Source organism: Remersonia thermophila, chromosome 1, assembly GCF_042764415.1.
Source record: "Remersonia thermophila strain ATCC 22073 chromosome 1, whole genome shotgun sequence".
NCBI lineage: Eukaryota > Fungi > Ascomycota > Sordariomycetes > Sordariales > Chaetomiaceae > Remersonia > Remersonia thermophila.
In genome coordinates, this window is record NC_092217.1 from 2,191,014 (window position 1) to 2,212,562 (window position 21,549).

The 21,549-nt window shown below is 60.7% G+C and overlaps 5 protein-coding genes across 5 annotated transcripts; 3 read left to right on the forward strand and 2 right to left on the reverse strand.

The window, feature by feature from the left end:
• Nucleotides 1–352: 352 nt before the first annotated feature.
• On the reverse strand, nucleotides 353–2,434 carry VTJ83DRAFT_610 (uncharacterized protein; the record flags this gene model as incomplete). The annotated part of the gene is made up of 3 exons (XM_071012774.1): nucleotides 353–1,880; nucleotides 1,964–2,270; nucleotides 2,401–2,434. The coding sequence occupies 3 exons, from the start codon at nucleotides 2,432–2,434 to the stop codon at nucleotides 353–355; spliced, it is 1,869 nt and encodes a 622-aa protein (XP_070869963.1).
• Nucleotides 2,435–4,223: 1,789 nt separating this feature from the next.
• On the forward strand, nucleotides 4,224–4,950 carry VTJ83DRAFT_611 (uncharacterized protein; the record flags this gene model as incomplete). The annotated part of the gene is made up of 4 exons (XM_071012785.1): nucleotides 4,224–4,330; nucleotides 4,405–4,717; nucleotides 4,779–4,838; nucleotides 4,906–4,950. 4 exons carry the CDS (start codon nucleotides 4,224–4,226, stop codon nucleotides 4,948–4,950), a joined length of 525 nt encoding a protein of 174 aa, XP_070869964.1.
• Nucleotides 4,951–5,925: 975 nt separating this feature from the next.
• VTJ83DRAFT_612 (uncharacterized protein) lies at nucleotides 5,926–10,826 on the forward strand (the record flags this gene model as incomplete). The annotated part of the gene is made up of 5 exons (XM_071012796.1): nucleotides 5,926–6,486; nucleotides 6,555–6,655; nucleotides 6,728–7,307; nucleotides 7,536–10,100; nucleotides 10,206–10,826. The coding sequence occupies 5 exons, from the start codon at nucleotides 5,926–5,928 to the stop codon at nucleotides 10,824–10,826; spliced, it is 4,428 nt and encodes a 1,475-aa protein (XP_070869965.1).
• Nucleotides 10,827–11,631: 805 nt separating this feature from the next.
• On the forward strand, nucleotides 11,632–12,981 carry VTJ83DRAFT_613 (uncharacterized protein; the record flags this gene model as incomplete). The annotated part of the gene is made up of 4 exons (XM_071012807.1): nucleotides 11,632–12,004; nucleotides 12,087–12,128; nucleotides 12,218–12,334; nucleotides 12,431–12,981. The coding sequence occupies 4 exons, from the start codon at nucleotides 11,632–11,634 to the stop codon at nucleotides 12,979–12,981; spliced, it is 1,083 nt and encodes a 360-aa protein (XP_070869966.1).
• A 1,059-nt stretch (nucleotides 12,982–14,040) lies between these two features.
• VTJ83DRAFT_614 (uncharacterized protein) lies at nucleotides 14,041–17,367 on the reverse strand (the record flags this gene model as incomplete). The annotated part of the gene is made up of 7 exons (XM_071012818.1): nucleotides 14,041–14,401; nucleotides 14,487–15,061; nucleotides 15,130–15,686; nucleotides 15,742–16,023; nucleotides 16,099–17,064; nucleotides 17,147–17,191; nucleotides 17,259–17,367. 7 exons carry the CDS (start codon nucleotides 17,365–17,367, stop codon nucleotides 14,041–14,043), a joined length of 2,895 nt encoding a protein of 964 aa, XP_070869967.1.
• Nucleotides 17,368–21,549: the final 4,182 nt, after the last annotated feature.

Here is a 21,549-nt window from a genome sequence, read left to right on the forward strand (position 1 = left end):
ATTGCGCGGATGTCGGAAAGCTAAAAGCGTCACATCAGTACACACATGATCAGTCGGAGGAGCAGCTAGGCACAGCCGGGAGGCCGAAAGTTTGATGAACCAAAATCCATTTCCCAGTTTCAAAAACCCTGACGCTATCAATACAAAAAACAGGTGTCCGTTGACCCTGCATACGACCAGCAGGTTTTATCCAAACCCAACTGGTATGACTAGTTTTCCCAAATGATACCCCCCAGAAAAGCAAATGATACATGGTTGATCATTTCGGTGCCCCATTCTATGCAATTACCCGAACCCCATCCAAACAAGGCTCGCCTATTACCACCCGACGACGACAAACCATCTCAAACGCTTACACCTCAAGGGTCACCTTCTGGCCCTTGACACGGCCAATGACCTGCGAGGGCGCGTACTTGGGAATGACCTCGTCGTCGTGGAGCATCTCAAACTCCTCCGTGGCGTCGCGGCCCATGAAGTTCAGGAGAGCCTGGGGGCCGCCGGGGTGGTCGTCGAGCCAGTTGGTCAGGTCCAGAACGACACCCTTGACGACAACCCAGAGATCATCCTTTTTGTTGTGCTTAGCAACCTCCTCCATCGTGTACTCCGTCTCGGGGATGGTGAAAGGCTTGGGCTCACTGGACTCCTTGGCCGCGGGGGCGGCGGCGGCAGCCGGGGCGGCGGCCGGGGCGGCGGCCTGGACGCTGGGGGCAGCGGCGGCGGCACCGGAGCCGGTCCACTCGATGGCGATCTTGCCGGGGGCCGAGGGATCGAGGTGCAGAGCGATCTGGCCGGCACGGGCGGCGCTGGCCGAGCCCTGGAGAGCCTGCTGGAACAGGTAGTTGCTGGCAGAGTCGCCGGCGACGCGGCCGTAGACGACGCAGCCGAGCAGCGACGAGCCACCAAGACGGTTGGCGCCGTGGACACCGCCGGCCAGCTCGCCGCAGGCGAAGAGACCCTCGAAGGGCTTCTTCTCCTGGTTGAGGACCTGGGCCTTGTCGTTGATCTCGACACCACCCATGGTGAAGTGGAGGACGGGCTCCATCAGGGAGACGTGGAACTCGTCGTTGATGTCGAAGGGCATGTTGTGGAAGAACTTCTTGCCCCAGGGGTCCTTGATCTTGCCCTCGGCAATGGCGTTGTACGTCTGGAAGGTCTTCTGGAGGTGCTCGGGCGTGCAGCCAATCTCCTTGGCGAGCTCGTGGCCCGTCATCTTCCTCATGAGGCCACGGCCCGAGTAGTGGCGAGTGTGGAAGTCGAGGACCTTGGAGGCCTTGGAGTTGAGGACGAGGCGGATGGGGAACTTGCCCTTGTCCTTCTCCTTCCACATCATGCCCGAGACGTAGTCGCGGTGGCCGAGCTCGTCGCAGAAGCGGTCGCCATCGGCGTTCAGGAGGAGACCGCCCTCACCGCGGAGGGCCTCGGCAGCCAGGAACTTGGTCTTGGCCGTGGGGTCCTTGGGGTCGACGAGACCCGTCGGGTGCACCTGCACCTTGTCGAGGTCAATGCCGTTGCCGCCGATGGCCATGACCATCTTCTGGCCGTCACCCGTGGCGTGGGAGCCGTTGGTGGTCGAGAGGTGGACGATCTCGGGGCGGTGCTTCTTGAGGAGCGAGTCATCGCCAAAGTCGGCGGCGTAGCCGCCGGTGGCAAGGACGACGGGGCCGTCAAGCTTGTGCGTCTTGCCCTCGTGCTCGTAGGTGACGCCCGTGATGATGTTACCCTCCTTGTTGAGGCCGGTGACGCGCGCCTTCTTGACGATGCGAACGCGGTGAGGCTCCGACTCGGCGAGCTCCTCGAGCCTCTGCATCAGAGCGTAGGTGATGGCCATGCCGGGGAACTTGGCATCGTGGCCACGGTGGGTACGGGGGTGGGAGTGGCCACTACGAGGCGGATGCGTTAGCATACGGGTTCCCGCCGCACAAAAAGAAAAAAAGAAGCGGCCTTAGTTGGGAATGACACTTACCCCAGCCGCGAAACGAGCGTGAGGTCGAGGTTGAAGACATCCTGGAGCCACTCGACGGCGGCGGCCGACTTGTAGGTCAGGACCTTGATGAGATCCGGGCGGGCCTTGTCACGGGCCGACTTGAGGGTGTCCTCGTAGAACTGCTTGACGCTGTCCTGGATGCCGAGGTCCACCTGCGTCCTTGTGAGAGCGCCGTTGATGCCGGATGTCGCCTTGGTCGAGTTGCCGCCAAAGAAGCCCTGCTTGTCGAGGACCGTGACGTTGCCGCCATTGAGGTAGATGGTGTGAGCAGCGCTCAGGCCGGAGACTGGAACGGGCGCAAAGAGGGAGCGCGGTTAGCCATCCGACCGCCGACAGGGAGAGAGACGCAGCATGCGCCATGACGACACGGCGCGGGGTCAGGCCACACGAGCCAAGGGGGGAGAGGGTTCACTTACGGCCACCGCCGACAACAATAACGCTGGGAGCCATTGTGGTGGGTATCTGAAAGAGAAAACGACAATGGAAATGGAATGAAAGGAAAAGAAACGGAGTGGTTTGGGGAAGAGAAAGGAGGAGGAAGAAGAAGAAGAGCTCGAGGGGAAGAGAGGAATGCACGAGTAGATATCTGGGGGCGATGGGCGTCCCTTTGCCGAAGAGCAGTTGCGAGCTTACTGATTCGTGAGCCGAGGTTGCGACTGGCAGGGAGGACACACGATGGACAGGGGTGTCTACCCACCGCCGGTACCCGCTGAAAGCGCAACACCCGTGGACGGCAAGCACCGAAGCTGAAACTTGTCGACCTTCCCTTGACTCAGGCGTCGCAATGGCGTGGTTCCTGGCTCGACGGTGACCTGGCCGTGCGTGCAGTCAATGACTCGGCCTTCCCCCTTATTTCTCGCAACGATAAAGACACATCAACACAAAGCACACGGCTTCCATCGCCTTGTCGACGAGCATCGAGCATCACCTAATGCATCCCCGGTCGTCAGCTTGGCCGAGGACAAAGTGGGTTCTCGCGGCTCCGGCAGAAAGGCCGAGGCTTCCATTGCCACGGCTCCCAGCAGCGACAACCTTGGAGCGCGGCACCGACCCCGGACGGGGGTCCTCAAGGCTGTGGGGAAGGGCGGCGAGGCACCCGTCAACCAAGCAACGAATTGGAACGACGCTAGAGGTCACCAAGGAGGCAACAGGGTGCGCAGTCGTTTCGTCGGTTTGTTCCCCATGTGATTCGGATGCAGGGTTCCCCACACACTGCAGTCATGCGTTGGTTGCCATGGAACCCGGAGCCGTCCCATGTCACCCCCCCCCCCCCCCCCCCCCCCCTTCCCCCCAAAATGAGGCATTGGCGTGTGTGGAATCGAGGCATGTGATGGCCGGTCTCCCCCCAGCTTCACACGCTCAGCCAGCGTTGGGATACCGGGAAGAGGGTGCCGTCAACGGCATAACGTTGCTGGTGATGGAAACCCCAGAGTTTGTCAACTTACGAAACATGTTACACGTGTGCACTACTATGGGGACGAATGGAACGGTTCCCGTCGCCCTCGCCGTTGCGAAAAGAGCGTTAGGCTGCTCCGTGGCCAAGACGGACGAGGGCTGCTGTGCGCTTGCGGTCGCGGATTCGCCGTGTCGCAATTTGCATGTGATTCTGGACCTCAACGCCGCGCATGCAAGCTCAACCGTAACGACACTCTAACGACAACACACCGACCCTTTCGCGGGCCCTTTCGCGTCCCGTCCCAGCGCCTTGCACGTCAAGGACCTGTGTAGAGGCCCAATGGCCGGGGCAACAAAAGGTTGGGGCGATAGCATGTCGTCCGAGCCGCCCCAACGCGAAGAGCACTCTCTCAGCAGCAACGTCACGATGCTTCAAGACCTCGCGCCAAACGTCGGTTGAGCCCATCTCTCGACATTTTCCACCAAGCATCTTGAAAGTCCTGCACCGCCTCGCACCGCCCTGCACCGCGGGGACCAAAGCGGCTGGAACATGGCAGACGGCAAGGTCTCACTACGTCATCACCTCCCTTCCTGGCGTTGGCTCGTCCAATCATCGGGAGGGCCCCGTACCGATCTCAACAGCGCCCATTCTGAGGCATCGACTTGCTGAGAAGAACGCATTCTGCCTGAAAGCGACCGAGAGAACTGCGGGTCACTGAGCATGCGACGCTGTCGCTCCCGTTAATTCTCGCTCTCAGCTCCGCTATCCCAAATCAGCTTGGTGTTCCTCTTGTGCGCAACGACGTGGTCGGCGACGAGCTGTCGTTCATTCTCGGGGCCCGAAATGCCGCCTACAGACACATTCCCCCGATCGTCGTCCTTCATAGCGAGGAACGATGTATTGCTCTCGGATGTCATGGGGCGAGATAAGAGCATCAGCAGTTTCGCCAGGTACGTGCGGTCCAGCTCAATTGGCTCGACGCCCGTGAGAGAGCGGCAAGCTCACACCCCCCGTCTTTCGTCAGCTCTGCCCGAGACTCCGAGCCGACCGCCCGTCTTCTCGACGATCCCGACAAACACACGATCGTGCTTGCACCGCAGAACTCGGCCGTCGAAGGCCTGGGCAGAAAACCGTGGGAGGACCCGCGCGATTACGACAAGTTCGGGCCGGATGCGTACCAGGGCTCCGAGGGTCTCGAGAGAGCCCGCCGAAACATCCGCCGGTTCGTCGAGGCGCATCTGATCCCTGCGAGCCCGCCTTGGAGGCAGGGCGACAAGGTCCGGCCCGTGGGCGGGGACCGCGAGGTGTGGTGGGAAGAGAAGGACGGCACCAAGGTGGTAGGTCTCTGGGGACGTGCCAGTTGACGGAGGGCAGGCGGTGGCTGACCAGCCGCGGCAGATTCAGCCGGACGGGATACCCATTGCTGGCGTGGTAGGGGATGTAGGGAACGGCCAGGTGGTAGGTTACCGGCCCATCTGGAGCATTGCAAAACAGCAGAGCATTTGACGGCTAACTGCTGGCACAGTGGATCATCAAGGGAGTTCGCGACTATTCAAAGGACGGAGAATAGGTTTCTGGTGACGAGGCCAGTCAATGGTTGAAGTGAGAAGAGGGCTGGATGATTCTTGGATAGGTAGAGAAGGACAAACAAATAACGTTATCTTCCCCAACACATGGTCTGCCCAGATCTACAGTACTGTGTACATCTCCGGGATGCCGGAGAACGCAATGGGCAGCTAGGCCTTCACAGTTACCTCTATTATAGGTACCTACCTAGCCTGGAGGCAATCCAATCCGACGGCAGATGGCTTGGAGACATTTGGCTTTCGGCTGGAGGCACCTTAGGCAGCATGCAAACGCGCCGCTACCACTTTGCGCTATGCATCGCTGTGCAGCGCACTAGAATGCGTTGGTCTCCACTCTCGGCGGGTGGTTGCTCTGTTACCCGTTTGGGCCTGTCCGGAATTTCGGGCAATCAATATGCCGGCAGTCGATGAGCGGGGCCCAACAGCCCAGCACGCCAAGCATATGGGCGGCGCAAAATTGCCGATGTTCTGCCGCTTATCGCGAGCTTATCGTGTCGCGTCAAGGGGCAGAGATCTGCCCTGTGCGCCAGCTTCTCAAGGTTCAGCGTCAAGCAACCACCCGCCCGGTCTTCCGAACGGGCTTTTCTCTCAGCGTCATCGAGAGCCGCGACGTCGAATGCTCCAGCCCCACGACTTCGCCTGCGCGCCTGCAAGACCTCGTCGAACCCTTTGCACGTTTGGATTTCACGTTTCATGAAAACTACATGAAAATACGGGTTGCACCTGTAAGCTCTCCTCCGCCGCTGGCTACCCGCCGGCCTCCCACCCGGTTGCTTTTCCTGTTGCTTTCTGCATCGTTGTCGCCGACGGCATCACACCCCGCTCCCATCCGAGCGCCGTGATCCTTTTCGCCTGTTCTATCCCTCGTTATGTTCTTCCCTCGTGTCCATCGCCTTGTGGACGAGTTCTGACACGTTTGTTGCTTTTGTTGCACCAGGGGCTTCGAGCAGCCGACCACGATGAACAACCAACCGCTACACCCCGGCGGCGGCTTCGACCGTGACCACCTCCCGGATGATCTGGCAAGGGAACGCGATCGCGACCGCGACCGTGGCGACCGCGAACGGGATGCGCCGCCCCATCACAGCAGCGCCGGATCCATACCCATCCACCAGCCCGTCGCATCCCGCGTTTCCAGCTCCATCACGGGCCCCGGCGGCCTTCTTGCGAACCATGGCGTGTCCAGCTCCTCCATGCCGATCGGAGGCCCCGCCGCTCCTGGCCCTGGATACTCCGGGTCGCTCCATTCCGACTCGAGTCGCGCTCCTCATACGGGCGGGCCCCCGCCCTCGGCCGGCAGCCAACACCAGGTTTTCGCGCCCATGTCGCACGGCTCGAGCGGCCCCGGTGCCATCTTTGGAGGCCCGCTCCAGCAGGAGAGCAGCCGGGGCATGCCGCAGGACGGCGCCAGGAGCATGCAGCAGATGTCCTACGGCTCCGGCATGGGACCCGGGCACCACATGCCATCGGGACCGCCCGGGCCTGGTGGGATGCCACACGGACAACAGCCGATCCTCAATGTGCGTGTATGACGTACACCGGCGTGATTGGGCGCTATGGCCACAGCCGACTAACGTGGAGTGCGCAGGATGCTTTGAGCTATCTTGATCAAGTCAAGGTCCAGTTCCACGAACAGCCTGATGTGTACAACCGCTTTCTGGATATCATGAAGGACTTTAAGAGCCAAGCGTACGTGCCTCATCCGGGCCGCCGCCTCTTTGGATGGATGGATGGATGGATGGCTGATTGATTCTGCCACAGCATCGACACGCCCGGTGTCATCAGCCGCGTCTCGGAACTGTTCGCTGGGCACCCCAACCTCATCCAAGGCTTCAACACGTTCCTGCCCCCCGGCTACCGCATCGAGTGCGGCCTCGAGAACAACCCAAACAGCATCCGCGTCACGACCCCCTCGGGATCCACGATCCATTCCATCGGAGCGGGACGAGCTGCCCCTCACGAACCAGCCCAGCCGGCACCCCCCCCGTCTGGAGGCCCGGGTTACCTGAACCCGCGGCCGGGCTGGCAGCCTGCTCATCAGCACCCTGCCGAGAGCCCCGAGGCCGCGTACAGCATGCCCTCTCAGAGCGGCCCGGCTGGGTACCCCGGCTCGGCTCAGGGCCCGCCGTACGACGGCACAAGCCCCGTTCAGCAGCGGCCGATGCCGGCTGCTCAAAACGGCGGCCCCATCAGCCATCCGACCGTGGCGAGAACGGCGCACACGCCCACGCCCTCGGGTCCCCCTGGGCCGAATGGTGGCCCCCCGCCCCAGCAAGCCACCATGGAGAAGCGCGGCCCTGTCGAGTTCAACCATGCCATTAGCTATGTGAACAAGATCAAGGTGGGTGGCGATCCAGCTTCTGTTTACGCCTCTCCGTCCGAGCCCCCTTTTGTATCGTTGCCAAGTTGTTCGTGTCAATCCGGTGCTCGGTAATGGCACCATTCGACGTCTGTCTTTTTGTGGTTTGGTGTGGTTACGAACCTCAAAGTTTTACGTTTCTCAGACGGGTGCCTTTGATCTCTAGCCTTCAACGCCTCGCAGCCGCTGACGTTTCTGTTTGTTCTCCAGAATCGTTTCCAAGACAGGCCAGAAATCTACAAGCAGTTCCTGGAGATCCTCCAAACGTACCAACGCGAGCAGAAGCCGATCCAGGACGTCTACTCGCAGGTCACCAGCCTCTTTCACACGGCGCCTGACCTGCTCGAAGACTTTAAACAATTCCTTCCCGAGTCCGCGGCGCAAGCCCGGTCGGTTGGCCCGCGAGCCGAAGACAACATGCCCGTCCCTGTGGCTCCTCCAACCCCACAACCGGGCCACGTCGCCCGCGACGGTCCCAAGATGCCTCCGGTCGGCAACTTCGCTCCTCCGGCGAGCGCAAGCAAGGAGTCCAAGAAACGCCGCCCCGAGAAGGCGTTCGGCGCCGCCGGCCCGTCGGTCGCCGTGGAGCAGGCTCCGCCTAGCGCGTTGAGAGCCACCCTGCCGCAGTCGACGCAGGCGAGCAAGCGAGCCAAGCTTTCCCACAAGCCCGGCGCCGCCGAGCCTTCGCTGATCGAGCCGACGTTGACCCCCGTCATGCCCGAGCCGTTGGCTCCGACGCCGTTTGCCGTGTCAACCCAGGATGACCTGGCCTTCTTCGAGAAGGTCAAGAAGCACATCAACAACCGGACGGCCATGACCGAGTTCCTCAAGCTGCTCAACATGTACACGCAGGACTTGATCGACAAGGACGTCCTGCTTTTCAAGGCGAACCACTTCATGGGCGGCAACCCCGAGCTTCTCGGCGCTCTCAAGGCCATGGTCAGGGCGGAGAGCCCCGACGGGCCGGTCGACAACAGGCCCGACCCGCCCACCGGAAGGGTTTCGTTGAGCAACTGCCGGGGATTTGGGCCTAGCTACCGCCTTCTCCCGAAGCGGGAGCGCCTCAAGCCCTGCTCGGGCCGCGATGAGCTGTGCCAATCGGTGCTCAACGACGAATGGGCGTCGCATCCGACCTGGGCGTCGGAGGATAGCGGCTTCGTGGCGCACCGCAAGAACGCCTACGAGGAAAGCCTTCACCGCATCGAAGAGGAGCGCCACGACTACGACTTTTACATCGAGGCGAACCAGAAGTGCATCCAGCTGCTGGAGCCCATCGCGCAGCAGATGCTCTCGCTGCCCCCGTCGGAGCGGCCCAACTTCAAGATGCCGCCCGGCCTCGGTGGACAGAGCACCTCGATCTACAAGCGTGTTCTGAAGAAGATCTACGGCCCCGAAAAGGGCTGCGAGGTGGCCAACGACATGTTTAAGCACCCGTTCACCGTCGTCCCCGTGGTCATGGCCCGCCTCAAGCAGAAGGACGAGGAGTGGCGCTTCACGCAGCGCGAGTGGGAGAAGGTCTGGCAGAGCCAGACGGAGGCCATGCACCTCAAGAGCCTCGACCACATGGGCATCCAGGTCAAGACCAGCGACAAGCGCAACCTTTCGGCGAAGCACCTCGTCGACGTGATCAAGACCAAGCACGAGGAGCAGCGCCGGATCCGGGCCGCCAAGGGCAAGACGCCTCGCTATCAGTTCACCTACTCCTTCACGGACGAGGACCTGATCCTGGACCTGCTCCGCTTCATGATCCTCTACGCCTACAACTGCGGCCAGCACAACGCCCAGGAGCGCCGGCGCATCCTCGAGTTCTTCGAGGCCTTCATCCCGCAGTTTTTTGACCTGCCCGACGACAAGGTCCAGGACAAGATTGCCGACATCGGCGAGGATTCGGCCGACGAGGATGAGGACGACGCGACGCCGGCCGAGCTCACCAACGGCCGCAGCCGGCGCAACGGCAAGAAGTCGGACCTCCTCCGCGGCGTGCTCGACCCTGGGCGCAACGGCAGCCGCAGCCGCACCCAGAAGGAGGACAGCGCGGCCTCGGGCAGCAAGGAGACCACCCCCGACGTCGGCTCCGCCAACGAGGAGGACATGCCCGATGCGCCCGAGGACTCTTCGGTTCCCGAGGTGTCGAACGGTCGCTGGCTGCCGACGGTGCCGGGCCCCATCATTGTGGAGAAGAGCAAGGGCGGTCGGGTGTCGGACCTGGTTGATGTGGACGGCGAGCTCAAGGCGGACGCGCCGTTCCCGCGATCCTGGTACAACTTCTACTGCAACCAAAACATCTACGTCTTCTTCACGGTGTTCCAGACGCTCTTCAAGAGGCTCGAGGAGGTCAAGGAGAGCAAGGACAGCGTCCTCGAGGAGATTGAGCGCGAGACGGCCGAGAAGCCGGCCAAGGCCTTGGGCCTGGTGGGCGAAGGGCTTCGCTACTTCAAGAGCACGGACCCGGCCACCTTTTGGCCCAAGACGGTGGAGCTCATCGAGGACTACATCGAGGGCAACATCGACGAGGCGCGCTATCAGGACGTGCTGCGGCACTACTACCTGAGAAAGGGCTGGAAGCTCTACACGATCCAGGAGCTGCTCAAGACGCTGTGCCGCCTTGCGCTGAGCTGCAACAACCCGGACGCCAAGGGCGAGAAGACCAAGGAGCTCGTCAAGGCGTACCTCGAGAGCCGCCAGCAGACCGAGACCAGCTTCCAGAACGAGATCAGCGCGCGCAAGTTTGCGGAAAAGTGCATCAAGGACGGCGAGATGTTTGTCATTGCCTGGGTAAGCACATTTTTTTTTTTTTTTTTTTTTTTTTTTGCTCGGCCGCTCCCCCCTACTCATTCCGTTTCATGCCGGCTTGGATGCTGATGTTTTTTTTTCCTCTAGTACCCCGCCAAGAAGGAAGCCACCGTCCGCTGGCTGCAGCGCGACGAGACAACCTTTTACATGGACGAGATGGAGCGCATCCAGCAGTGGCAGTACTACATCTCGTCGTACATGCGCATCGAGCACACGGAGGGCATTGCTCGCTCGCGGCTGCAAAAGGTGCTCCTCGAGCGCAACTTGCCGTCCGACGCCAAGGGCGCCAACGGCGGCGGCTCGTCGGGGGCGGCCTCGGAGGACGGCTATACGCCCAAGCCGCTCGTCATCAACGAGGGCCTGGTGGTTAGAATCTGCCTGAACTCGTCCAAGATGGTGTTTGAGAAGGGCACGTCGGACTACTTCATCTACAACAACAACGGCGGCGGCAGCGCGGCCAGCACCAACGGCGAGGCGGCCGGCGCCGACGCGGACGAGAAGAAGGACGAGGACGAGGAGCCCGTGATCGACGCCGCGTTCCGCCGCAAGGTGCGCGAGATGAAGGTCGAGAAGAAGATGGTCCGCGATAACGCGTGGATCAAGACCGCTGGCGCCGATGGGCTCAAGAAGGCCGAGGATGAGTATCTGAAGTGGAAGGAGTCCAGCGAGGTCACGGTGGAGGATCCGGACGTCACCATGGAGGGGTAGGCCTCTCTCTCTCTCTATCTCTCTCTCTCGCTCTCGCTGAGCGTCGGGCTCGGCCGCGAGGTTGTTGATGACGGCAGATCGGAGGGGATGTTGGGGGGGGAGGGATGTGGGGGGGCCGGTGTATTGCCTGGACTGGCGGCGTGAAGCGGATCGGACATGGTTTAAGGAGTCGGGAGGAGCTGGACGGATGGATGGTTTCTATTTGGGTGAAATTGCCAGCCAGGTGATGATGCAGCGGGTTCTGATGGAGGAGAGGCGGAGAAAGTTGGGAAGGAAAAGTGATGGCTTGGCTCCAACCGGGTTGCTTGTGTGTACTATGACTGGTTGTCTTTTTTGTGTCTTTCTTCTTTCTACTGGTCTTTTTTTGGGGTTTTGTTATCGGGCGTGGCATTTGACGTACATGGCGAGTCTTGAGTTTCGTCGTGTTCACTTTGCTGAGTTTCATAGCGGTAATCCAAACGATATCTATCATCTACCTAGGTACTTAGTTGCGTAGAATAACTATGGCTATTCTGGCATCTTGGATGGCCATGCAGTCATCTTGGCGATGGGCGACGTCCCTAGGATGTATTATATATATTATATATATATATGTGTGTGTGTATGTGTGTGTATGGGCTTGTGGTGTTTCGAGATGCGAGCTGCCATTGTCGGCACTGGTACAATAGTACGCTCTGATTGTATCGTCTTGGCATTATTACAGTTTTCTGCGTCACATACCCAGTAATTAGTTACGTTACCTCCATCCCTCAATCTCATCCACCTCATTCGACATCAACGAGATGCATGTGAACCACCCGCAACCATGGCCACAGTACCTCAATTAAGGCTTTTCAGCCTTCGAGGGCATCCCCTCGGGAATGGCATCCCTTTGAAAGCCAGACCCGCGGTCTTGAAAAGATGCCTTGGCACCCTCCCGTCGGTTGCGCCACCCCGTTCTGGCTCGTTCACGTCACCCTCCATCACAGCCTCACCCCGAAATCCCGAGCTATATCGGACGAGGTCAACATGCTATCGTCGCCCAGACGTGGCTGCAAGCCTGCCGATAGGAAGGAGGATCTTCTCCACGCAGCCAGCACGCAAGGCGACACAACAAGACAAGCAACAAGAGTCTCCGCCGGCTCCCGAGGAGCCGACCACGACCGCGACTGAGCCACCCCCTTCTGGGGGCAAGGCTGGTGAGTTGGCCCCGGGGTTTACCCTTCTCGAGAGGCGAGACGGCAAAAGCTAACTACAACGTCGATTGATGGCTGCCATCAGCCTACCCGGATCGGCTGATCATCTACCATGCCGGCACAGGACGTGCGTACACAACCTTCATCCCCCCCCTTCGTCGTTCTCGGGAGTGTCCAGATGGAATCCAACCCGCCGCTAACATGCTCTCTCACCAGGAACCACCTTTCTCGCCTGCCTCAAGGTGACGACCCTCTTTATCTTTGGCTTCTTCGACCTGATCATGACGCCGGCGTACCTGGCCGCGGGAGAACCCCTTCTCAAAACCGCCGGAGGTATGCTTCCCGCCCCCCCCCCCCCCTTTTTTTTTTTTTTTTTCTCTCCCCTCATGACCACCCTCTCACCGCGGCTCTCACTCACTCGCTCACCAGTCGCCCTCTGCGGCATCGTCCCCGCCGTCTACGTCGCCTGGACCACCTCCCCCTTCGTCGCGGCCGTGCACGTCTACCTGCCCCCCTACGCGCGCTGGTCGCGCGCCATCCTCGAGCGCTTTGCCCGCTCGGCGCCGCCCAACACGCGCATCGACGTCACCACCATGAGCCTGATCGGCAAGCCCCGCGTCAGCTCCATGGTGCTGTCGGATCTGCGGCCCGCCGTCGTCGTCGCCGCCTCCGCCGCCTCCGCCGCGCCGAGCAGCGGCGGGCCCGCGGGAGGGAGGTGGAGGAGGAACGGCCTGTGGGACCGCCTCCGGGACAACCTCGGCCGCCGGCTGGGCACCGTCAACTACGTGCGCGACACGACGGTGGCGGACCGCGGGCGCAAGTGGTGGCGGTTCCGCGCCGTGGGGCAGTTCTTCATCCGGGACGACGCCATGGGGAGCGTCAAGAACGGGTGGGTGTGGAAGGAGCTGCGCGAGGGCATTGCGAAGCGCGCGGCGGCGGCGGAGGCGGCCAGCCAGGGGAAGATGAAGACGAAGCCGTGATGATGAGGACCAGGCCCTGCTGATGGTCCGGGCTTGCTGGGGTTTGGAGGTCGAATGTATGATGCGGTTGTGCCCGTCCTTGTCTCACAGAAGCTTCCGGCTTCCTTCGCTTGGACTCGGGACCGCATGTTGAACAATCTACAATGCCCTGCCGCAGCAGGGCTGAGCATGCAAAGGGGCATCTCACGCACGGGACGATCTCCGAGGCCCATGACGCCTGTGTTGGTGGTTGCGGTGCGCCTCCGGTTGTTGATGGATCCCCTGTACCTCTCTCTCGAGAGAGAGTCACCGTATACGTCACGCGAGTAGCCGCACTCTCATCAGTCTATCCTCTTCTTGAATGTTGTGACGCACTCCAATTATTATTTTTTATCGCATCGGCCATTTTGTTTTGCTGCCCTTGTTCCGCTTCCTTCTCCCCAAACACCAGTCCCCTCCCTGAAAATTCCAAGCAACGACCCAAGCTCGCTGCTGTCCCCTTCCATCCCGGAACCCCGCGAATGAAACAAAAGAAAAAGACGCAGTGCTGTAGGAGCAAAACTATTGTTACAGAGGTTCGTCCATCGGTTGAAGGATGAGCCGGCGAGCAAAGAAACAAGACAAAACTAAACACACAAGCAAGAAGCAAAGCTCGCTCTACCAAGTCCTCCCTCACCGAGACCCAACTGACCAACGGATGAAACTCACCAACCCATCCGAAATGGCGCCCAGAACGTACCAATCCGCCTCCGACAAATCCCCCGGTGCCTGGATGATGATGATGATGACCTGGCTGGTTCATAACTCGACGAGACCTGCCTCCCAACCTCTCCTGAACGCCCGCGCCCGCCTCTAAAATACCTTGCGCCCTGCCCATCTGCCATAGTGTATTATCCCCCTTCCTCCCCCCCCCCCCCCCCCCCTCCCAACAGCAACAACAACAAAAAGGAAAAAAAAAGAGAAAACAACCGCCTCTCCCCCTCCGTGCTCATTCATGTCGAAGCATGAACAACAACAAAAACAAACCACAAGCACCGAGAAACAGCCCAACCCGCATCCCCTTGCGCATCACGAGGATCATCACCTCTTCCCCCCGACAGAAGCCTGCTCGTGCTGGCTATCGTAATCCCAGCTCCTCTTCAGCCCGCCCTCGTACACGCTCGCCACGCTCTCCTGCCACATGGCCGGCGTGACAAACGTCGGCGGCGCGACCGGGTAAGGAGGGATCGGGGGCATGGCGGTGCGGAGGTGCTGAGGGTGCGGGAGGGGATGGGCGCCGTGATGGTGGTGGTGGTGGAGGCCTGACGCGTCGAGACCGCCGGCGGTGGGCGTCGTCGCCGCCGTGGTCGGCGCCCCGGTCGCGCTGGTCGTGGGGATTTGGGAGGGGATGGTGGGCGGGGAGGGCTGGATCGGTTGAGGGCCAAAGGAAGTGTTCCATTGCCTGTTCGATGGGGGTTGTTGTCAGCTCCCACCCCCCACGTCTTGTCTTTGTTTTAAAAAAACAAAAAAAAAAAAAAAAAACTCACTCAAAGATTTTGGACGGGTTCCAGCCTCCCGCCTCAGCCAACGGCATCGCCTGCGACACGCCTGACGGCGCCTGTGAGCCGTGGACCGAGGGCATCGTGGTGGTTAGCGAATGCACGTCAGGCGAGTCTTCATGGTGACTACTCCCGGCAGCGCTCTTGCTGCTGTCGATGGCGCCGACCGAGACAGGCGTGAGGGGAAGATGGTGACTGGCAGTGGCATTGGTGGTGTAACTAACTTGCGAGTGCGGCATCTGCGTGGCAGTAGACACATTCAGCGTGGGGCGATGATGATGATGATGATGCTGCTGCTGCTGCTGCTGCTGTGGGGGGCGGTGATGGTGGCCTCCTGGCGGGCTAGGAAGCGAGGCCGAGTGCGGGCTGCCGTAGGGGAAGCTCGGCTTCAGCTCAAAGGGCTTGCGGATGTCAGCCGAGAAGGCCTCCCGCACCGAGTCAATCTGCTTCTGCATGTCGGGCATGGGCCACGCGCTCATGCACTTCTCAAGGATGCGCATGTGCCGAGTGAAGTAGTCCCTGGCATGCGTGTTGAGGTCGGGGTCGGGCGACGTCAGGGCAACCTTTGTCACTGGTCAGCGTCTTGCTCTCTCTTCTGCTTTGTCTCTCTCCCGTTTTGATGGCAACATACCAAGTGAAGCACGATGCAACCAAGCACGGCGTAGATGGTAAAGTTGATGCCGCGCTGCATGCACTGCAACCCGTTCAAGCCAAAGTTGTTGAGCACGGCCTCCTGCAGGCGGCAGAGCATCTTGGCCGCGTTGTATGACACCACCATGTGCTGCTTCCACTGGCCATCGGGCGACGATGGCGACAGCACGGCCAGCTGCGGCCGGTTGAAGAGGATAATGGACAGGTAGTAGTACGAGTGGAGGTTGCCCGCGAACGCCGAGGGGAGCCACGGTGGTGACCCGTCGGCCGGATAGTTGAGCGTCAAATCGGCCGGGAGGTTGGCGAGCCACGCGTTGAGCGATGGGTCGAGCTGCACGAACTCGGGGTCGATGCCCCAGTCCTTGTTGTTCCTCTTGAGCTTGCCGTAGGTCCTGGCCATGCGCCCGACGGACCGCACGATGCGAGCAAAGTAGACAAAGTTGCGAGACACCTGGTACTCGGCATCGTCCTGGTTGGGCAACGGCCGCGGGAGGTTAAAGTCGACCGTATCTTCGTCGATGGCAAAATCGGTCCGCCCTGGCCCATGCGTCAGCCCAGTGGTCCCCCCGCTCCCGACGAGAAAACAGCATACCTTGCGGAGAGCCGATCATCAGCTCGACGACGAACAGCGTCTGCCATATCCTCGCTTTAAGGGCGCACTCGGCCGGGTCTGTGCCGCAGGACCGACCCGCCTGGTGGTCGGCAAAGTGCTCGTCCAAGCCGAGATCCTTGCCGAGCTGCACGCACTGCACGATGCTCATCCACGAGCGGTAGTAGTACCCCTTCTTAGGCGCCGACTCCCGCGCCTTGAGCAGGATCATGAGGGCTTGGAGCGTGCTTAACCGAGGGACATCCATAAACGAGTCGGCGTGTCCTATAAACCATGACAGAAACGTCAGCCTCGGCCCTGAGAAGAGCGAAAAGAAAAAAAAAAAACGAGTCGGCCTACGTGATGCCAGCGCCAACCACTGCTGCCCCTGGGCGGGCTCGTCGGCGAGACGCTCCGCAATGGCAAAGATGCCCTCCAAGACGAGCGGCGAGATGGCGTCCCTGTTGTTATGCCACTGGCTGTAAAAGTGATTCTTATCAAGCACCGGCACGTAGGGGTGCGCGTGCGTGAAGTAAAGGTCAAAGTAGTGCAGCACCGTGTCGTCGTCCGGCATCAGCTCGGGCGGGATGCGGATCTTGGAGCCCGGGCCGGCCATCAGCGGCGGCAGCAACGTCTTGTACTCGTCGCCGTCCTCGACGGCCGGCTCTTCTTCCTTTGCCAGCTGCGCCTTGCTGTTCAGATACGGCGCCGTGCCCGCCTCGTCCACCTTGAGCGAACCCAGGAGGTCCGCCAGGTCGTGCTGCGCGTACTCGGACTGGAACGTCTCGTCGGCGGCGGAGGATGTGGGATTCGGTGAATGCTGGATCGGCGGCGTCGAGAATGCTGCCGCTGTCTGCGCCGTATACTGCTGGTCGACCACGGGCGGGGAGCCCACCGCGTGGTGGTGATTAGGAGGCGGGGGAGGAGGAGCATGATGAACGGGCGCGTATTGGAGCTCGTGCGGCACAGGCTGCGCGTTCCCGTACTGGACGGTCTGATAGAAGGTCGACCCAACCGGATAGGCCGCCTGCTGGGGGTACATGGGCGGAGGAGCCTGCTTCGGCGCGTGCCCCAGGAGCTGTTGGTCCGACACGGAAAGCGGCTGGCGGTAGCCAGCAGGGGCGTGCGCCGGGTCGAAATGGGATGCCGATGGCGGTGGTGGTTGTGACGGTGCTGGCTCGTATACCGTGGCGTCGGAGCTGTCGAAGCCATTCGGCCTAACACAGGGCAGCTTCAGGCGGATGCACGCAGAGCATGGCCACGTGTTTGTGGTGGCCGCATCGCACTTGATTTTCCTCTTCCGACACCCCTCGCATGCTCTCATGACTGCGGTTTCTTCGTCAGCAACGCCCCTTACGCTACGTTCGGCCGGAGAAGGGAGAGGAGGCCGCTGCCCAAGGTTTCGTACCCTTCAACCGCTTATGGCGGTTGTGCTCGTCGACAAAGACATAACCTGGACGCAAGGTCAGAACCGAGAGGCACCCTACAACCTAAGAAATGGGCCAGGGCGCCAGACGCACTCTTCTGAGTTTCTCGGGGCGGGTGCTGGTAGGTGGATGGCGCAAAGGAAAAGCTGCTCATGGTCGTGGTCTGTGGGAGCAGCCTGCGGGTCGTGGGGTCGGTGGACATGGTGGAAACGGGGGAGGGTTCGTCTGCGGAGATGCTCACGACAGAGCACGGGCGAGGAAGGGTCGGCGCAGGCAGAAACGCGGCTCTCTTGTCATGAGAGCCACGCTTTTGAAGGGAACCAGCCTTGCCGTTGCTGCTGGTCCCGAGGTTGCCTTGCCTCTTGGTGGGGAGCGGGGAGGAGAGGGGACGGGGTGACGGGCTTTCTGGCTGTGGAAATGTCGACAAACAGCACCGAGCGGCTTCGTTACAGAGCGGGGTGGTGATTTGGCGCCGGCGAACAGGTCAGCAGCTCGTGCAGGATGTAAGCTTCGTCGTGGAATCAGCTTCTCAGCCGGTCGTGAGCTGGCGGTCGAGAGCGTCTATGAGGTTTGTGTACTTGGTGAAGTGCAGGTGCGGAGGATTTGGGGGGTAACGTTAATCGAAGGGGTAACCCTGTTTCTGAGGCTTCGACGGCCGTCCGAACCGTTCAGCCAGGACTGTGCCTTAATCTGCGTGCGCCTTGGGGCTTCGGTGTGCGCGAAGTATCTTGTTTTCCCAAGACACACGAAAGAGCGGAGCACAAGAGGAGATGAAATCCTGCAACAAGCTTGTGGTGGGAAGAAACTGGCCCAAGCCCAAAGTCGCAACGGGGTCCCTGGGAAAACGGGCCGCGAAGACGGTTCTAGTGTCGATGGCCCTCCCCCCTTGAACACCCTGTGATCTCCAACGAACCCCGCGCAACAAGGAACTGATGTATGTTTACTGCGTAGGGGGGTTGGAAGCCTGGTGACAAGGTGTGTTGTCAAGTCGAAAACCCGCGTGAGAGCGAGAATGGGGGATGTGTTTGTGTGTATGTGCGTGCGAGCGTGCGTGTATGTGGCGCGCAATAGAAGCTACGGCATGGCCGCTGATAGCGCAAGGGGTTCACGTTATACAAACACAATGATCGTCGATAGGTGCGTGTCCTAACCATGCGGCATGAAGATGGACTGCCGCAATGACGAATGCAATGGCAGCGTACGGATGGAAGAAACCATGGAAGCTCACATCAGACCAGGCATGCTGCGAGGTCCCGAGGCGACGGTCATTTCCTAGGAGCAACGCTAGGGGTCCTCCCGCGGGTGGTGGGGGAGACCTGCAAGGAGGTTCGAGGCCATGGCATTGTCGATGAAATTTGGGAGGGGTGCGCCGTGCTTCTCAGCCAGTGACAGGGACACTGGCGACGCCGTCAGGGGGCGACAGAGAGGGGTGGAGGCAAAGGTGGGTGGTGGTGGGTGGGGGGGGGGGGGGAGGGGGGGGTGCTGCTGAAATCAAGGAGCCGCGTGTTCGCCCGATGCTCGGCATCTCCCTGCAAGGACAAGAAGACTCGAAGCCAAAGCCTGGGATTCGCCTCTTTTCCGTGACCCCTGCAAACTCTCCGCGTGGGACCAAGACGCGGGCCGATATCATGTCGATTCCCTCCGAACCTCGTATGTACACTAGTGTAGTTGTGGCGCCGCCGTCTTGTCGCTTTCTGGATCGAGCATCGCCGCCCGGTGGTGCCAGCGTCTTCCCAAGCTCGTGGGACAGAACGGCCTACCAAGCGGCGGGCGTTCCCACTTGGTACAGTGCGGGAAAAGCGAGCGCAGATCCCGATGGCCTGGCGCTGGTTGATGGATGTGCCATCAGCCATCAGAGATCCGCTTCCATGGGCCCTGGTGCTCGGCTCGCAGGCTCGCTTCCCGCTCCCACCCCCCCTGGCCAGCTGCTGCTGCTGCGTGCTGCAGAACCGACGGAGGGAGAGGGACGTGCACTGTGCTCCACGACAGGTCGATGCTCTCACCGTCCTCAGGGTGTCACAACAACGACAGGCCAACGCGCGTCTCGTTGAAGCCCAGTTGGCCATGGAAAAACAAAGCGACGTTTCTCCCCCGTAAGAACGCCGGCACGCAGCGGGATCCATCGCTTGTCTGTCGTGCTTGGTGAGTCCTCCATCAGCGCAACGCTCAAGCTCGACGTTGGCGAGCATGGCTGCATCCCGATGACTTGGTTTCGTGTGTCATCAGCCATGCCGGATGAAGAGGCGATTTGACCACCGGGCACGGAGACGAAGGGGCCCTGTCATCTGCTTTTGCGTGCCCTCATAGACCGCTGGGGGAGTGTGACGTGAGCAGTACTTCCACGAATAAGGTTGATGCCCGGGGCATGAATCTTGCCATAGACCTCGCGCCTCCTCCTGGCATGGGCGTTGGCTGAAACAGCTCTCGCCTGCGTTGTGTTGACACCCTCAGCCACACCCATCCCGTATGTAGGGGCAGCTTCGTCGAGGCCGCGAACGATTAGAGAGGGGGGCTGAGTGAAACGTCGAACCAATACGTTCCAGGCAAAGCGTGCTGACGGTTCACGTTCCCCACCGCCGTTCCTTGCAGAGGCGGCCGCTTGCCCCGGCTTCCCCGGACCTGTGAGGGCGGCGCACTGGGACTTGCTGCTTTGGGAGCTCGGCCTACCGTACGCCTTCCTACGCGAACTCCAATGATTGCCCACGCATCCGTAGGGCATCTGGTATCTCGAGGCATGAGAACAGTCACGCCGCTGCTCGAGTTGGCGCTCGAAAAAGATCAGTAACAACGGAGGCATTGGATCCAGGGAGCTCTCGTGTCTCACGAAAGCTGCCATGCCGTGACGGAGACTGAGCGGCATCATGGGATCCCGGGCCATGGCATGCCTCCTCCTCCAGCCGTGCACTGCCAACCCTGTCTTTCACGTGCCTTTTGGCTTTCGCGAGACGTTGATGAGGCGGGGAAGGATGGCAAACCGCAGCATGCCGAGGGGGAGGGGGGGGTTGGGTGACAACGTTCACACTTGGTGGCGAGCGCTTCTTTACCACTAATTGACGTTAACGAACCCCGGAAGAGGACCTTGGGGGCGCTTAGCACAACATGGTGTCGTGGACGCTGCTGCAGCTAAACGTATTCAGCGGGTGTGTGTCGGATAATTCGCTCAGTGGAAGGCTGCCCGGTGTTCCGATTTTTTGCGCGCGATGTGGGATGCGAAGGACCCATCGTCCGGTGCCAGCAAAAAGTGAAGGTAACAAATCGAGCAGGTCGCAACCTCTCTTCTCAGCTTCTGGACACCCACTTGGAACTCGGCGGACGGGGCTCGACAGGTCGGCGATCGCCGGGGTACTGAGCAGGTAGGTCGTCCATGCAAGACGTGGCTGAGGGTGCATTCGGGGACCAGCAGGGGGGGAGGGGGGGGGGCAACGAAGCGGGAGAACAAAGTGAATGCCTCCCATCCCGGTTTCTGATGGCGGGAGACGAACCCGCGGTAGTGGACGGTAGTATGTACTGCGTAGACAGTACATAGTGGACGGCAGATGAGATGCATGGCACCGAGCGGCACGCGGCCATGCCCATGCCAATGCCATGCGATCCATTTAAGGTTTGGAGATCATGGATCTCAGGGTGTCTTTTTTCTGCTGTGTCGTTGCGTCTCCCAGGCCCGTTGTAGAAACAAGTCCGAGGTGAGCGGCGTCTACCGATCGTCAGAGTGTCGCCGTGCGGACGCTCTGGGTACGTGAACAGCAGTGCGTGGGGGATGGATGGCAAGCAAGCCGGCGCAGCGGCGGACGCCAAGCAGCAGATGCGCCTCGTGTGCTCGCTTGCTCGTGTGCCCAGACAACGGTGATCGGGCTCAGACACCATGGTGGTCTCCGTGGCATCGTTGCGCCGTTGCTTTTCGTCGCAGGGATGGTATTTCTAGAAGCTCCACGCGGCGTATTCGGAATGTTGCCGAACCCTCCCATGGATCAATGGAAGGCGGTCCCACGTTCCATCCACCCGTCAGATCCGTGCCCGGTGTGCATGAAAATGCGATTTCGCTGTCGCCGTGTTCATGATGAAGGTCCCTGAATGCTGCAGTAGCGCCGTGGCCAGCGGAACATCGCAATGTAAATCACCAAGATGGATCGAGATCTGCTGGGATCGACGGCTCTAAGCGCAGCGGATGCATAGCCACCATCGATGGTTTGGATGGAGGGTTGACATCCATGGCAGCCAAACGTCGAAGGGTGACAAGATTGGATTTGAGATGTTGAGAACTCGGTTTCGCCGTTCAAGGCTCCGCCGGCCCAGGTTGGCTTGCAGAGAGTGGGCCGTGCCTAGCCCCGCTTTTTTCCAGGGCCCTTTTCCGTTGCTGAATAAGCATGTCCCGTAACGAACTACT